Here is a 17080-nt window from a genome sequence, read left to right as displayed (position 1 = left end):
TTCCATACTTGGTGTATGGTAAGCAATCAAGTAAACTTCATCAAACTTTCGGGAGATCAAGTGAATATCAAATGGAAGCGAGTGATCATCGTCATCAAGAGAAGATGAGTTGATGATGAGCCTTGAAGAGCTATGGGAAGCATCGAGGCTTGGATGATGTGTTCGTCAAGTTCGACGAGATTGCTCAAGTCAAAGGTATAACTAGAATATGTTTTCTAGTTTTGCCGGTCTCAAACAATTTGGTGGGAGACCAGGTTATAGGATCGATAGACGTACTATCAAGAGGGACTATCGAAAGCGTTGCTTAATTGTTACGTCGAGTGCTCAAACCATGTGCTTAGTGCGGGATGGTTTTGTGTTGATAGTTCGCTTTAGGAGTTCAGAGTACATAAAGGTGTTTTAGATCTAACCTTTTGTGTTGTTGACCTTAGTGGCGAAAAGTGATTGTAGCCAAGCCTTAGTGGTATTTAGCATGTTCTATGTGGTTTCTAGTTTAATCAAGGGGGATTAAGCTTTTGACAATGGATAGAAGTGTCTGAATCGGTCTTCAGAGTGTTCATAGTGTTGATCAAATGTGTTTGAGATCATGAATTCAATAGGGATGTGTAGCCCTTTGAATAAGTTTTTTGTAGAGTCTGAAATCGTCAAAATCGGATTTCAGAATCAAAAGTTATCACCATTTTCAGAGTGTCAGCTATGTTGATATCAGAAGTTCCGATGTATAAGGTCGGAAGTTCCAATGTCAGTCGAAAATTCTGATGTTTTAAGAATCCGAGGCTCTCGGTTTGCTAATTAGTTTGTAATCGGAAGTTATGATATTTTGGTCAGAAGTTCCGATCTAAATCGAACTGTCTGATATCCTTAAAGCCTTAGGTTTTCAATTGGGGTTGTTGCAGATCGGAAGTTCTGGTCTAAGGGATCGAAAGTTCCGTTGTATGCTGGGAATAGGCTGTAACGACTAGTTTTCAACCATTGGTTTCTTGAGATCAGAAGTTCCAATCTGGAGGATCGGAAGTTCTGATTTGTGCAGTCTGAGTTCAACGGCTAGTTTTTTAGAGTAGGGTATTTATACCCCTTGGACTCATTTCGTGGGGCTGTTTGCTTAGAACGCTTTGTGCTGCTCTTGTGAGTTGTTTTGAACTTAGTGTTCCATCTTGAGTGCCCCCCTTCATTCTCTAACAAGATTTGGTGAAAATCAAGCCTTGGTAGCTTAGTGAGTAGAGAGAGAGTTGTGTAAGGGGTGTGGTGCTTTGGCAGCCCACAAATTGCCGCATATGTTATGTGTGTTTTTTTTTTGAGCGTCATATGTTATGTGTGTTTGAGCACTAGGTGTTGAACGTGCGCGAGTTCAGGAGTTTGTTACTCTTGGAGACCACCATCTCCTCATCGACTCGATGGTGAATTACCGGTAATCTCCTCAAGTGAAGATTGTGAAGAGGCACAGAAGTGGTTGCGAAACTCATCATTTCCGGAGTAGATGAAGAGTTGGCCATAGTAGAGGCGATGAGTGCATATGTGAAATCTCATGAGAAAAAGGGTAGGAAAAGATCAGGCTCAAGTGCGATCGAGCTTTCTTAACAGAGACGTAGGATATCAGCGGGTATCCAAACTTCTATAATAAATCATTTATCTTCGTATTTCTTTACTCTTATGCATTACTTTGATATACATATTTGTATGCTTATTTGTATATGTATAGATTTATTTTTTTGATTATGAATATGTTATTTTGAATTGATCGGAACTTCTGATTTTGAAAATCAAAACTTCCAATAAACAACATCGAAACATCCAATGAATAATAATTTTAGAATTTCATATTAGAGTTATCTTTCTAGATTTGAATAACATTTATCTCACTTTCGGATTGTAAGCTTCATATTGGTTTATGGTGCTTGTGCACTAGTTGAGCTTAACATATTTAGATTTTTCACCGTTGGCTTATTTCCGTTGCAAATTTAGGCTAAATAGTAAAAGGGTCGAAATTTTGTTAAAATGTCTATTCACCCCCTCTAGTCAGCATCATTATCCTTTCACGTCAGAGCGGATAGCGCGACGGTGACGGGGAAGCGATTAGGTCGAGCGGGGAGGTGCGGTGGCCGAGCGGGGAGTCCACGGTGGGGAGGCGGACACAGGGCGACGGTTGGGTCGGGATTCAGAGAGGGCGGAGCCGGGCGGGGAGGCCGACCAGGAGGGGCGACGGTTGGGCGGGGAGGCCCGAGGCTGGGCCGCCGGGGTGGGGTCTGTGGGGAGCAGGGGAGGCGGAGGGGAGGCGGAGTGAAGAGGCTGGGATTGAATGGGCTGAGACCTGAGGGGAATTGCGTCGGGTCAAAAGACAGGTTGAATGAATTTTGAGTGACCTGATGGGTCTAAAATCCGAGTCCAATCTAACGTATCTGTGAGCGAAAAATAAAATCTAAATTTAAACCTATCAAATATAGAATCCACATGTACATAATCCTACATGTCTAATTAGCACGCCTAAATCTAGAGGTGGAGTCATTCATAATCGCACGGGCACCACCGCATCACGTCGCGTCCCGTCGTCTTCCTCCTCCACGGGGAGGGAGGCCGTATAAAAAAAATAAAAAAAAGTTACCAACCTCGCAGGTCAATTCCAACGCTTCTGCGGCTGCCCTTCGGATCTGAAGGTTGGAGGACGAGGGTTCGGAGGCGACACCGGCGAGGGCTCCCCCTGCGGCGGCGGCGGCGATGATGGCGCACGAGCGGGGCGGCGCGGCGTCGTCCTCCTTCGCTGCTCCAACCTCCGAGGAGGACGCGCTGTGAGTCTGCTACCCCGACCCCTAGGTCTTAGTAGGCATGCCGCTGGATGTTGCAATTGTGCGTTTGGTGATTGTGTGATCTGAAGCCCGCGGCAAATGGCAGCACAATTTTTGTCCAGTTCGTCTGGTGATTAGGCTTCGTGATGATGTTTTCTGTTCTGTGCTCGCGGCGGGATCGGAACTTTGGTGGTTCACTGGGGCTTTGGCGTGTTCGTGCTGCATGCTCCCGTGATGGATTGCGGAATTTCGTAGGAGTGTGGCGAATGCGAGAGCTCAGATGAGAATGGAGGAACGCAGTATTGTGCCAGTGGAGCGGCTTGAGTGTGCTATGTGTGGCTATTTATTGAGTGAGGTGTGCTGTCTGTTTGTGTTATGTGCATTTTTCTATTTGGGATGTTCGGCTACATTATGTCAAGTTACGTTTATAAAGTGGAAGGAAGGCACGGTTCTACTGTTCTGAATCTGAATTGATGTTCGCATTCTACTGTTGGTTGTTTAGTGCTTGCTCATGGGCTTCAGTTTGTTTCCTCTTTGGCGATCATTTAGGCTCTAGCGCTTTAGTCTAATTCACAGTAATTCTGTACACGAGAAGAGTGATCCAAAGTTGGCGGTTGGGTTGATTAATTCAGATGTGTGAGGACAGAAAAATTGTTAAATTTGGCTGGGTTGTTTGCATAAGCTCTGGTTTTACTACATATATGATGCAAATGCATTTATTTGCTAAATTTGGTTTGAATTCCATAAAAGTGAGGTGAAAAAGAGATGTGTTTTATTGGTAGTGTCTAGCTATGTTTTGTGAAAATGTGTCTGCAGCATAAACAGGTTGACCTTAAAAGCAGTCTAATGCTTAGTTGAGCTTGCTGAGCATTTTCGCGGATTTCATACAACTCTGTTTTTGTAAGTTAATTTTGAGAAATCACAATATTTCTTGAGCATGTGTAACCCTTCCGTTATCTAGGTTTATTGATTTACTACATGAAGCCCCCCTGTCTGGCCATCGGGAGCCTAGAAGCATAATTGGTGGTACCTTGTACTGTATCTTGTTGGTAAGTGGAAGTATCTTAATTACACAGGCTATTTGTGTTTATGAGCCTAAGATAAGATCACCTTGGATACATGATACCATTTCATGAATTATCCAAAGGAACCAACATTATGCATTTTGTTGTCTCTATACCGGTATACTTCCTTTATGCCTTGGGGCTTTCATTGGTCAACAACCATTGTCCATTTTATGATAGCCACATTCTATTTCTTATTATGTAGGCAGGTTTTGCTGCTGTTGCCATTTCTGCTCCATGGATATTTCTCTTCGCACCTGACATGATCCCTCCATTACTATGCAGCTCCAATGTTATCCTTCTTGTTCTAACAGGTTTTGTATTAGATCAGCCAGCTTGCTGTTTCTATAGCTTCTTCTTTGGGTATTCTATCCACTGTTTATTTGTTTCATACTTTCATGTTCTGTCTCTTGCTGTGAATTTTGGTTCACATGAAACTCAATGCAGGTATTTTTCAACAGTATTGGGTTCACCAGGTCAGGAAAGTGAGATTACAGGTATTACCAATCAAAAGGATGCTTTATTTTTGTTTTGTTTCTTCATATTTCATGTATGGAAGCTGATGTGTGCATAGTAATTGATGTGATCCAACTTAGTATTTGTCAGTAATACATGCTCTTCTAAAAACCTCTTTTGTTCTTATTCGTAATCGATATTTCAATTGCTTGAATATCAATACCATCAACTTTAGTCCACTATTGATGCCCTATTACTTTTTCTGCTATTACCGCAGGTTCACAGTACAAAGATTTGTCATGCCATTCTATTTAATGAATTTCATTTCTGGGTTTTTTATGGATGTACATGTAATGATTAGCATATATTCAGACTCATCAATGTCAACTGTGAAGTGTCAGACTTTCATGCATGAACTACATTAGGGGATTCAGTATAACAATTTATCATTTAGCTTCTGGTTAACAAATTTTGGATGAAGAATTACTTCCTCCAGATAGTTCTCAATCACTCTACTGCATGATTTCAGTAACTTCCCTTTCTAACTTTTAGTGTTTATTCTGAGTTAAATTTTGCATATCAACTAGTGTATTATGGTTTTGACATGCAGGGCTATTACGATTTTAGCCAGAAACTGAAGAATATTGCTCGACTTCCATTTGCCACTATTGCATGCGGTGAGAAGCACTAGACGAATTTGGGTGTTCATCTAGTTCCAGGATAGTCATTAGTTTGCAATGCTACTTAGTGTACTGCGACTTCCTTTTCTCAAAAAGATTATCCACATCGTTTAATGCGGTCAGTTTTCATTTCATTGGTTCTATTCCTGGATAATGCGATATAGATTATGCATATATGATGTTGATGTAGTTCTAATTTTTATCTTGCTGTTGCTGATTTAAGGACCATTTAAGATAAGGAAATCATATTCTAGTATAGCAATGCTATTTTTTATTTTCATTTTGATTTGCATATTAATTCCTTGGCAGTCAAACAACCATTAATTAATGCTTATTGTTTTCTCAGGCACTGCTTTGATGCTCTTAATCATGGTCTGGCAACCTCTTGTACATGTCCTATCGGTTTCGTTGCTCCTAAGGTGCACCTTGCAATTTTATCTAGCATTAGTAAACTGTTTGAATTTGTTTATACATTGCTATGTACAGTAAAATGCATCGGCGAATTTACCAAGGAAATGATAATATATTGCCTTCTGATCTCTTAAGAGAACGCCTTTTGGGTCTCTACTTTGATTGTTCAAAGTGCTAAGTTTCAGTTGTTTGCTTAAGTTGATTGCAACAATGTTCTGTGTTAAAATGCTTAGTGAAATGATCGTATAAGCCCAACTACTTGACCTTTGTGATATAATATGCAGCTCTAAACCTTCAAGTGCAAGGCAACTGGAGTCGACATGTTTAGGGCTTGGGAAGCCCCCTCTAGGCAAATAATGGCTCTTACCTTTATAATTAATACCATCTTGTGTGCCAATACCTCCTTTTGTCTGTTTTCTATAGTTTCTACCTGCCCTACTTATAGTCAGTAAGTTAGATTGTTGTCATAAACTCAGGAACCTCAAAACTTCAAAGGATAGTATGTTGAAATTAACTTCAAAGGATTGTAGCATTCCTTGTTTTTAAATTCGGTTTCAATAATGCAGGATTGCCATTGTTGTTGAAGTCGCATGTGCTGGATGTTTTATGAGCTTGTACATATGTAAGTTAAGTTGTTTATGTTATCTTCATACTCAGGAATATGTGGGCGGTTTTTCTTTTAATTTGATATACATGGGGATAAATGTGATATGTGTTTGTTGCCCTTAAAAGCGCATGTTTCAGTCTCTAGATGATTTTTCTAAGATGTGACATGCGTCCACTTTGTTCTTACAGGGCATATCCACAAATACAATTCTTTAGATGGGCGACCTGACATGTTGCGGTCATTATATTCTGCACTCCGGCCATCTAGTACGTCGGAAGATCGAAGGTACAACAGCAAGGGGGCACTGCAAATATTCTGCACTATATTTGAACGTTAATAAATGCACAACTTACTCATGTTGCTGCATGCACAAGGAATGTCTTATTTATGCAGTTTGCACATGATTTTCTGATAGTGGAAAATGGTTTTCAACTCATGTCTGAAAGAAAACATGTGACTTCAAAATTATCACAACCATAAGTATATATAATTGAAAAGTTCACTTAACATACTGCCAATGCCCAATAGAGACTGGCTGATGTATTTTTTCCCCTCAATTCAGATATTATGATGGCCGTCTTTCTGACCAGCAGATGGCATTACTTCAGTACCAAAGGGAGAATATTCATTATCTGAGTGAAGAGGTACTCAAACAATGATTGCAGTTGTGGTGCTCAATAGTTTATAACACATCGCTAAATTTCTCTGACTCTTTTCTGTACTTGATTATTCCAGAACAGTTTTAGAAAATTGCTTGTAAAACATGCACTGTGACATTTCCTTTTTTAGATTGCAATGGTATTATTTAAGTGTTTAAAGAGTCAATATAGTATGTTAGGATTTTTGCATAACGTTGCAACAGCCATGATTTTTCTTCTTTATAGTGCAAGGTAACAACTGATTATTTTATTAAAACCACAAAAATACATGAGATTCTGAATTTTCTTTTTATGGATTAACAAATTGTTTCTTTTCTTGGAAGGTGCTCCGCTTGCAAGAATGCTTGAGCAAATACCAGAGAACTGATGCTGGGGTCAGTCCTCAGGTACCCTCACTCCCTGTGCATGTGCTGCACTTTATTGGCTAGCAGTTCCATAGCTTCAAAGTTAGATAAAGTAGCACCATAACTTTTATATGAAATGGTGGATTGCCTTTTAATTCTTCAGGTTGATCTTGTCCATCTTTTAGCATCTCGTGATCAAGAACTTCGAGCACTCACCGCCGAGGTAAATTATTTGTATTGAAACATATCTTATCATGTTTTGCATACCCCAGAAAGTATAATTTTCGCATACCATTGAGGCCATCCTTTGTAAATTGCTAAGGGAGGTACCCAAGGTCTTAATATTACGTGTCTCTGCCTACTTTGGACTAACTATTCTGGTAACTGTATAAAATAATTTTGCTACTTAGCGAACTGCTTCTTGCAGATGCAATTGCATGTGTCAGTTGACAGTTTGTGCTAACATCTACTGTTAAAAGTTGAAATTTAACTCGACTTGAGTGACTGTCAATTCTGAGTGACTAGTGAGAACTCCAATGCCAGAAATTGTTGATAAATTTTGTCTCACAAAGTAATTCCAAACAAATTAAATGTGCAGATGAATCAAGTGCATTCTGAGCTTCAACTTGCTCGTGGTTTGATTGATGAGAAGGACTCAGAGATCCAGCGCATTCGTGTGAGCAACAATCAGGTATGCTGTTTACTGATCGAGTATGCACCAAAGCGTGCTGGTAGATTTGTTTTTCACATAGGCTTGCAATTTAGAAACCATTGCTTGCTTGATTGTGAACATGCTGGATGCAGTATGTTGAAGAAAATGATAGACTCAGGGCTATTCTTGGTGAATGGAGTGCTCGAACAGCAAAGGTACTCTAGATAAAGTGCTATTGTGGTTTGTGTTGTCGCATTATATTATCATCTTTTTCCTCATTATTATATTTGGGGTATGTTTAACAGCTGGAACGGGCGTTGGAGGTAGAGCGAGTGTCAAACATCGAATTGTGGAAGAATATCGCAAAGTTTAGGGGTCATTTGTACAAGGAGCAAGAAACCTGATTTTCCCTGTTTTAGGAGTGTTTTACCTCTTTGGTGTGTTGTAGCTGGTTTCACAAATTCGCATCAACAACTGAAGACGTAATCTGGACAACTGACCAAAGCTAACCATCCCATGTGACATATTGGAATTCCAGGCAATCAGCACATGCTGTGGATAGAAGAATAGCAACTCTATCTGGATTCATTAGAATCAAAACAGAGTACAATACCAGCGCATGGTTGTCCAATGATGCTATGCATCAGGAAAAGTTAAAAAAAAAAAACTTATGAAATTTGTAGAATGCGTAGTTTGATGTACAGTTCTTAATAGGTTTGGTTATGGAGTATGGGATTGCTGTAGTTAAACACTAACCTAGTTTGAGTTCATGCGTTCTGTGATTTTTTTTTTTTTTTTGGAACGGAAATGTGTTCTGTGATTTTTTTTAACGGAAATGTGTTCTGTGATTGTCTTTGCTCCAATGAGACAGGAGAGCTGCTATCACTTTTTTCCTCTGAATTGACACGGAGTTTTTAGAGTTAACTAGCGGATTACGTCTACGTCGTGTCCATTTCTTATTGCACAGAGTATGATAAAAAAAAGTCTAAAAAATTAGATTCACTAATTTTGGACATCTTAATATTTATTTGTGAATTTATTAATATTTAATATATTTATTTAGTTGTAAGAAAAATAGTAGTACTTTCATTCATGTAGATGACAGTAATATGGACCTAACAAATTTTGTTTCATATATTTTCTTTGCATTCGATTTATCAATATAACTAATATTTATTTCAATATTTTTCTAGAATTTCCAAAAAAAGAAAATTATATTATACATATATGTATACATATGCGTACATGTATATAAGTACACATCCTGTCTCATATAAACCGAAGCTACAGGAACTTAACTGCTGCTTCCGCTTCTTGGTGTTTTAATATATGAGACAGAATTCGATTCCAAGGGAATATCAAGTGAAGAAGTCGGTGACAATATAACTTTTTTTTTGGCATGGGGGTACAGACTACAGAGTGTTGTTTCGAGAATAGATTCTTGCCGACTGTTGCTTTCACTTCCCACAACCGCATTTTCTTTTCATAACGGAATACTTAAGCGATGTTGTCATATTGGAGGTTGCGCTTATGGCTAATGTTGTCCATGTATCTAATTGCATGACTGCACCCACCGGACCCGAAATTTCTATCTTCCCAGGGCTCAATAAACTGAAGCATGAAAATATCCATCTGGCTCGACCTCTCTTTTTGTTATTTTTTCCGCACTGCTTTCTCGTTCAAAGCTAGACTGCAAAAATCAATTTTTTGTGGCATGTGGTTTTGATTTGTTGCAATATGTCTTGAATTTGTTGCAATATGTCTTTGGATTTGTTGCAGTAGTTGCTTTGATTTGTTGCAGTAAATGTTTTATGGATGTTGCATAAACGATGTCTTGATGTTGCACTAGCGTTTTATGAATGTTGCAGAATAGATTTGAATTATCCTACAACTGTAGATGGGGATGCTTTTTTCATATGTTGCAATAGAGTTTTATTGATGTTGAAGAAGAGTACTTAGCTTGTTGCATGCTATAGTTTATTTTGTTGCAGTTGTTTGGGTGTCGGAGATCGTGATTTAACATGTGAGACTTGATTTTTCTAGGATATAAGATATTATTCATGTGATTTTTCTCTAAGATTTGTTATGGCCTTGAGCTCCTTGTTAGTCTACAAGCTGAGCTCGAGGGCTAGCAACCACCCGAGGAGGTAAAGGGATTCACCAATCAGATATTGCATGAAACAATCTACGATGTTGCGGTAAGACTTTTTATATTTACATCGGACGGTAGCGAGATCTACCTCTTACGATGTAACAGGATCAATGTGCGAAGGCGAATAAAGACATCATGAAAGGAGCTTTTATTGTTCTTTCCTTTTTAACCACAGGTGGATGGAGGAAGCTAACACTGACAAGTCACTACAGCAACTTAGGAATATCCATGAGAATATTTTAGCTAATATTCTACGACTACTCCTCTGTTAATCGTTTGCAAAGTGTGAGGTAGAACATCACATATTGGTAGGCCCTATTAGTGGGCAAGTGATAGAAACCACATGCCTTCTCTTTACCAGGCAAGTAGTATATATACATATATAATGGGTGTGTTGGAACAAATACCATTGTACCTCAAAGAAATGAAAATGAAAGGAGCACCATGTCAACAAATACCTAATTTGAGAATCAAGTTTTGGCTTAGATGTGTACAGAAGATGTGGAGGTGGTTATATCCTTTGCCCGCTAAGAATTAAATCTTAGGTTTATTTCTTGCTTGTCTTATTAAGATAGATTTTTTTTCCAGTAGTAATTGATGTACCTATCGATAACAAGATGTTTGTGGTGATTTGGTCAATCTCTAAGCTCTATATCTCTAGTTTTTAGTAGACGTGTGAGTGTATACATGTGGTGATGTGCGTATGTGCATGTATGTATAAGTTGTACTGATGTTTTAAAAAAAACTAATTTTAGACAAAGACTATGAATTTCTTTATAAAATATTGCAATGCCCCAAAATAAATAAAAAACGCACACAACTTACGCGACATTTGGAACAAATAAATGGTCCAGCGAAATGCCCTCATTTCAAACTGTACTTAAATTCATGAGATAAATCCTCAACTCGAAATAAACCTAAGCACTTTACGAAGAGAGAAAAAAGAAAACCGCATTGGTTTTTTATAGATCAGAAAATCATATTGGTTGGTTGGTTGGTTCCTTCTCCCAGTCGTACAAGTCACGAAACCTTTTCCTTCCTTTTCTCACTTTGTTTTTACCCGAGAGATTAACTCAGCTTATATAAAAAGCTAATTAAATAGAGTTCACAATCATCCAGAAAAAAAAACAATACTAGAACAAAACTAAAAAGACTAAGGTTACCAGCGCACTATTTACAGCAGTGTTGAGAAACACATGATAGTAAAACGTTATCCTGTTACATAAGAGGTCGAAAAACACAAATCAAATGTTGCAAATATCAGCGATTGAGCCGGATTCGAATTGAAGCCCTACAACAACTCTTAGACTTGAAAAAGACACCGTACGCTATCAGCTTATCGTCATCATGGAGAAATATGCGCTATTTCTGCACGATAGCGAGGGTCAGAACTTCAGCATACCTTTTAGAGAACTTTTTTTTATCACAATTGTGTTCCTTATTCTCCAGAGAGTCTAAACAATACCTAAAAAAAAGGGAAAACCTTAGGTTTTAAGAGGTATTAAAAAAATTAGGAGCCAACTTACCATAAGTCAGCTATCAAGATAGGAAATCCATTCTGACTAAAGATAACTCTGACACTCATAAAAATTGTACCAACACACAGCTAAAGAATACATGATTAGCATCCTTAGTTTTACCATATAGACAACAGTGTATGTTCTCTTACCAATCTATCTTCTTAAAGGAGGAGACTACTGATAGCTTGTTACGTAAAAACTGTCACAAGAAAATCTGATCCTGAGATTTAGTTTGGTGGACCAAATTTCTTAGCCTCTTTGTTGAGAATTCCTCAAAAGGATTTATAATAAATTTCCTTGATTTTTTTTAGCTTAAGTCATTTCATCTTTTGAGCCATTCAGATACACATTAAGTAACTTATGTATCAGCTCTTCATATGAAAATATATCATTTACAGTTAACCTTATATTAAAATAAACCTCCCACTCATTATTATCCCACCTTCCTCTCCCGTTCCCTCCGCGCATCTCTCCTTCTCGGAAGGCGAAGCTCCCCTCGCCTCCCCTCCCGCTTCCCGTCGCATCTCCCCACCTCCACCCGGCCGACGCCTCCGGCCCGGTCGTCACCAGGCTCAGCGACTCACCACCCCAACGACCAATCGCCGCGCTGTCCCAATACCGGATCATCCACCAACCAGACACCCGGACCCGAAAACCCGCGCGCGCGTCTTAATAACGGCCACCTCCCACCTCCGCCCCGCAGCACACGCGCCAAGCGACTCGCGCAGATTCGCTCCACGCCACGCTCCCAGATCTCTCGCGCATCACGCAAGGTACGGGTCGCGCCACCATCCTCCCTAATGCTCGTCGTGCTCAGCCCTCGATCTGGCCGTGAATCGATCGATCGATCGATTTTTTACGAGTTTCTCTGTGATTTTTGCGGGGTGGGATCTGCGTCGCTCTGGGAGCGAGGGGAGAGATCTCTCGATTGGAATGGATCCGTTTCGCAGTTTAGGTGTAGATCTGACGATGAAAGATCATGGGATTGTGCGGTTGGAGCCGGATCTCGGGGGTAGTTGCATGGATGAGTGTGTAGAAAGGCTCGTATTGCTATACCTTTAGAAGGGTCAGATGTTCTTGTGGTGATCCTTGTCGCCTTGCGTTTGCTGGAACCGATTGAGTGGCGGGAGTTTATCAAAATATCAATAAAAAAAGAAAAGTGGCGGGAGATCAGGGGAATTCGATTCAGGTTGTGATTCTTCTGTTTGCTACCGACTTCAATTAGTGCGTCTGCTTTTATGCATAAAAGTGAATAATATAGGACAAAATAGGGAAGAAAGATATATGCCATATTGTTCCATCCTGCTTAGGACGCGCTCTTCTTTGAGATGCCTCCAGAAGAAGCAGACAAAAATGAATGTTGTTTTTTTTTTACCTTTAAGTGTCAATACTTCCGGAATGCCATGAAATGGTGCAACCCTGGAAAATGAGGCAATCAATAGAATATGTCCTGTCCTTACAACTTAGTTGATATTAGGTGTCCGAAGTATGTAACATTACCCATTTTCATCAGATAAAAGCATTTGTTTTCCTTTTATTTTATCTTTTTTTATACTTTACAGACGCAAGTTTAGAAATTTATTGTACAAAGTTGCAAATATTTACCTATCGTAACTGAATTGCAGGGTAACTTTCAACTATGGGCACAGTTGTGGATGCTCCAGCAGTTGTGGCTGAGGAGGTACTTTGCATTACTTGAAACTACTAATTCCCTACATATTAAATTTATCACTCTTACGGCTGCAAAGCCCTAGATTCATTGAGAACGTTCAACACCCTTTCCTTCTCAGCATTGAAAGATAGTTCAGATGTATCGAACCTTATTTCAATGATCAGGCCATTCTGAATTTCTAATTTTCTATCATGCCACAGTCAGTGCCCTTGAATCTTGCATCTTTGTGCCTAAAATTTCAGAATTAGTTGGTTTCGTTAGAATATATGCCTGGTTTTCCTGTCTGATTCATCCTCAAAGAAGTTAAATTCTCCGTGTCATCAATATAGTTCTGATTCCTGAGTAACAACTTACATTTTTTGCACGTTGTCTCTAAGGAAATGTCCTTACCTCATAGAAATTGTACTATTCATAACCTATGGTTCATCTTAGAAATGTGCTCTACATGCAGGTCACTGGGAACATGTTGGGTGGCAAGAAAGTTACGGTTGTATTTGTTTTAGGTATCTGCTCTATCTTCAGTTATTATGTTTGATTATTGTATGTCCTACCTCATAGAAGATTTTAATGAGCTTATAACAGCTTTAAAAATATATAATGAGTTAATATATTATATGGGGTTGCATATATGCACTTAAAAGAGATGATTTTGCTTTGTATCTGACCAAGAATTTAAACACAGGTGGTCCTGGAAGTGGAAAAGGCACACAGTGTGCCAACATTGTGGAACACTTTGGATTCACTCATCTTAGTGCTGGAGATCTTTTGCGTGCAGAGATCAAATCTGGCTCCGAGAATGGGTATCTTCTTTTCCCTCCATAAGGAAGGCAACTGCTTACCTTTTTATTTATTTTTCCCCCTGAACAATATTTGTTGCCAAAAAAAAATATTATTACCTCTGTTGGCTTATTTGCTTAACATTTGCATGCTTCTATGTTCATGGTGCACTTAATGTTTCACAGAACCATGATTGAGAACATGATAAAGGAGGGAAAGATTGTTCCATCAGAGGTAACTATAAAGCTGCTGCAGGAGGCCATGATAAAGAGTGAAAATGACAAATTCCTGATCGATGGATTTCCAAGGAACGAAGAGAATCGCGCTGCATTCGAGAATGTTGTAAGGCCCTCGTTTTCTTACAAATAAAATTTGTCTGTATCCAATTCTCATGATAGTTCAAGAGATAATATTTTCATTCTTTTATTTGCTTATAAATGAATTTGCTAGATCATTAATTTTTCTCGTTTCAGACAAAAATTTCTCCTGCATTCGTGCTATTCTTTGATTGTTCTGAGGAAGAGATGGAAAGACGTCTTTTGGGGCGCAATCAGGTTTCCTTCGTCATTAATAAATTGTGCATTTTCTTTTGGGCCATGAAGTTTTTGTTTCGAATATTTCTTATTCTCTTTGCAGGGAAGAGTTGATGATAACATTGAGACTATCAGGAAAAGGTTCAAAGTTTTTGTTGAATCAAGTTTGCCTGTCATTGATTATTATAACTCAAAGAACAAGGTTAAAAAGGTATTGATGCACTTTATCTTGCAAGGGGTACTTCCACTGCACTCTGATGATGTAAAGACGTGATATTGTATCATAAAGTAGAAACATAGATTGGAATAAGATGAATGTCAACATAAATATGAGGTTGCAAGGAAGATATTTAGATCGCAAGATAATCTGATGGGGTAGTGCTCCTTTGCATTAATGACCATCATTTATTTTCACGCTTCAGTTAATTGCTGGTCCTTCTTTTGGAATTCTTTGACACCTTTGCTAATTTGTCATTTGATCAGATTGATGCCGCAAAACCAATTCCTGAGGTGTTCGAAGACGTGAAAGCCATTTTTGCCCCGTATGCTCCCAAGGTAAATTATTGGTTTCACACTTTCACTTGTTCTTTGTCTATTCTTTTGCGCATGTAGCATTTCCGGATGAATCTTTAAACTTCTGCTTTCCTTAACATTATGTTTGCATTGTGCTGAATAGTTTTTTTTTTCATCTCTGAGTGTACATTTACTAACATCAAATCAGTTTTTTCCATTATATTTGCATATGATAAATGTACCATGCATACATATAATAATTGATAAATGCTCATCACATCGTATTCTTGTCTATCAGGCTGAATAGAGCAATACAAGGAACACCATTAAGGTGATGCATGGTGCCATAGGTATACCCTCTATATTACGATTGACCTAAACAATTTGATCTGGTTCCTCCCCACCACGAGGTGCTCATGTAATCTTCATTATCTTTTGCAGGCGCAACACAAGTGTGGCTACATATCTGTGATTATAAACCCTTATTATAGAAGAAAAGTTTTGGCTCATATGGGCTACCAGCATATCAGTAGGCAATTCGATTTGTTACCAGCAATAAGTAGATCTGATTCCCGCTGTTCCTGTTAGAGTGACATTATACTGTTGTCGGTGTATCCTTCGTATTGTTGTACCAATGTGTAATTTACTGCACGGACGATGAAACATCGTGCCATCCTACAAGCTCTCTGGTGGCATTACGGAAAGTAAAAGAGATGTGATATTCTTTATAAGAGATTGATTATCCTTGTGAACCTTAAAAGATACATCATGCATTTAACTTTTGTTTGATCGCTTTGTAACATATTGTCCTCTTAATAGCAAATAATTACTCTTTACAAGGCTTTAGATGCTGCATATATGGCTGCGAGATTAGTTACTCTTTACACCATATCAGGCTATTAAAATATTGTGGTGTCTCCTGAAGCATGACACCAGAGGTCCGTAGCCAAAGCTTCTCCTGTATGATATGCACTCATATAAGTTTGGTACCTTCTCTTTCCTGAGGCCAATACGTTGTTCTGGCATGTGAACATCTTTTTTCACCTCAGAAATACAGTCGACCAATTGTTCGCTGATTGGAGCGCCAAGTATCGAGAAACAAACTCAACAGCGTATCTACAAGAAAATGACAAGTTTGCCATTTGTGAGAATGCACATTTCTCCTTCCCGCTTTTGAGGATTTTGGGCCAGGTTCAATGTACATTGCTCGAGCTATTTGAGAAAGGAAAACAATACAGCTTTTGGGCCCCTCTGCAACGACACCTCCAAATTTAGGCAGGCATGTCAAATGAATGGAGCCAGCATATGGCCGAATGCAATGGTCCACACTTCACAAGAAAGAATATCCTTTCTTCCCTCTGTGAAAGCAACTGCGGTACACGAGATCGCTTCCTTGATAGCAACAGCAAAGTATTTATGTTTGGACTACAGGGATGGCTTCAGGAATTTAAACTGAAATCGGATACTGCCCTTCTCACCAAATTTGTATTCATAATCCTGATCTTAAAAAACCACAATTTCACGCCATATCAGTACCCGGCCATTAAGCATCCCTCTGGTCCATTGCATCTTTTTTTTGGCTTTTTATTCGGGCCCTGCAGCGGAAATCATATCGTATCTCGTAGCCTTTGCTAAGCTGGTAGAGGCATGTGGCGCTGCAAGATGGTAAGCAAGCACTCCATGTGGGCGGCAACCAAACCGAGCGCTGTCCTACTCGCATCACCACCCAGCGCAGCATTGCTACTCTGCCGTTTCATCGGTAGCAGTTGGTTGGCGGGTACCACTGCTAGGCTTAGCACACCGGCCACTAATTGCGCCGGCCAGGCCGCCGAGAACGTGAAAAGCCAATGCCTCCCCTCCCGTAAGCGCGGTGCGTGGATACGTGCTCCGCCCGTCCAGCGTCAGGGAAATGGCAGTTCACACGTTACGATCGCGAGATCTATCTCTGCCGAGTTGGCTATGAGGTCCCAGACTGCCAATTTGCGCGCAATTGCATCGGCGGCACACTGAGCGCGCTTTTGTTGGGCAACGTGAGAGCAGGAAACGTACGTACGCTAATACTTAAGACAATGTTTAGTTGAAGGGCGAGGTAAGATAAGATGTATTTATTCATATATTTGAGGATAGAATGATTCTATTCGTATATAGATATTTGTTTGATAAGTGAAATAGAACGAGTCTATTTTAGTATTTTGGGTCCACCATTAATGTCATGTTCGAAGTTGAATGATTGTGTTCAAATTTTTAAATATATTTTTTA

At 39.4% G+C, this 17080-nt stretch overlaps 2 protein-coding genes across 5 annotated transcripts; both read left to right on the top strand.

Moving 5' to 3' along the window:
• The first annotated feature begins 2550 nt into the window (after positions 1-2550).
• Positions 2551-8509, top strand: LOC133921088 (protein FIP1-like). 3 transcript variants are annotated; one of them, XM_062365821.1, is made up of 14 exons: positions 2551-2783; positions 3742-3829; positions 4050-4158; positions 4292-4341; positions 4911-4977; positions 5327-5399; positions 5958-6013; positions 6187-6283; positions 6561-6642; positions 6981-7043; positions 7165-7224; positions 7600-7692; positions 7806-7868; positions 7959-8509. In XM_062365821.1, the coding sequence occupies exons 1-14, from the start codon at positions 2713-2715 to the stop codon at positions 8055-8057; spliced, it is 1071 nt and encodes a 356-aa protein (XP_062221805.1). In that variant the 5' UTR covers positions 2551-2712; the 3' UTR covers positions 8058-8509. The 3 variants fall into 3 exon arrangements, with proteins under 3 accessions (XP_062221805.1, XP_062221807.1, XP_062221808.1); XM_062365823.1 differs by lacking the exon at positions 2551-2783 and having other exon boundaries at positions 4054-4158; XM_062365824.1 differs by lacking the exon at positions 2551-2783 and having other exon boundaries at positions 4054-4341; positions 4578-4977.
• A 3307-nt stretch (positions 8510-11816) lies between these two features.
• LOC133921087 (UMP-CMP kinase 4-like) lies at positions 11817-15584 on the top strand. 2 transcript variants are annotated; one of them, XM_062365820.1, is made up of 10 exons: positions 11817-12098; positions 12951-13006; positions 13449-13500; positions 13680-13797; positions 13960-14116; positions 14248-14328; positions 14411-14518; positions 14791-14862; positions 15119-15161; positions 15262-15584. In XM_062365820.1, exons 2-9 carry the CDS (start codon positions 12965-12967, stop codon positions 15125-15127), a joined length of 639 nt encoding a protein of 212 aa, XP_062221804.1. In that variant the 5' UTR covers positions 11817-12098; positions 12951-12964; the 3' UTR covers positions 15128-15161; positions 15262-15584. The 2 variants fall into 2 exon arrangements, with proteins under 2 accessions (XP_062221804.1, XP_062221803.1); XM_062365819.1 differs by having other exon boundaries at positions 11819-12098; positions 15119-15170.
• The last annotated feature ends 1496 nt before the right edge of the window (positions 15585-17080 follow it).

This window comes from Phragmites australis, chromosome 6 (assembly GCF_958298935.1).
Source record: "Phragmites australis chromosome 6, lpPhrAust1.1, whole genome shotgun sequence".
Lineage (NCBI taxonomy): Eukaryota > Viridiplantae > Streptophyta > Magnoliopsida > Poales > Poaceae > Phragmites > Phragmites australis.
Note: the sequence above shows the minus strand (reverse complement) of the source record. Positions and strands in the feature narration are given on the sequence as shown.

Excerpts from the sequence above, each read along its gene's own strand:
- LOC133921088 (XM_062365821.1), top strand. The coding sequence starts at position 2,713 with ATGATGGCGCACGAGCGGGGCGGCGCGGCGTCGTCCTCCTTCGCTGCT. Across the intron at positions 5,400-5,957 it reads TCGGTTTCGTTGCTCCTAAG|GATTGCCATTGTTGTTGAAG; the intron begins GTGCACCTTGCA and ends TCAATAATGCAG. Across the intron at positions 7,693-7,805 it reads TTCGTGTGAGCAACAATCAG|TATGTTGAAGAAAATGATAG; the intron begins GTATGCTGTTTA and ends TGCTGGATGCAG.
- LOC133921087 (XM_062365820.1), top strand. The coding sequence starts at position 12,965 with ATGGGCACAGTTGTGGATGCTCCAGCAGTTGTGGCTGAGGAG. Across the intron at positions 13,798-13,959 it reads AAATCTGGCTCCGAGAATGG|AACCATGATTGAGAACATGA; the intron begins GTATCTTCTTTT and ends AATGTTTCACAG. Across the intron at positions 14,117-14,247 it reads GCGCTGCATTCGAGAATGTT|ACAAAAATTTCTCCTGCATT; the intron begins GTAAGGCCCTCG and ends TTCTCGTTTCAG.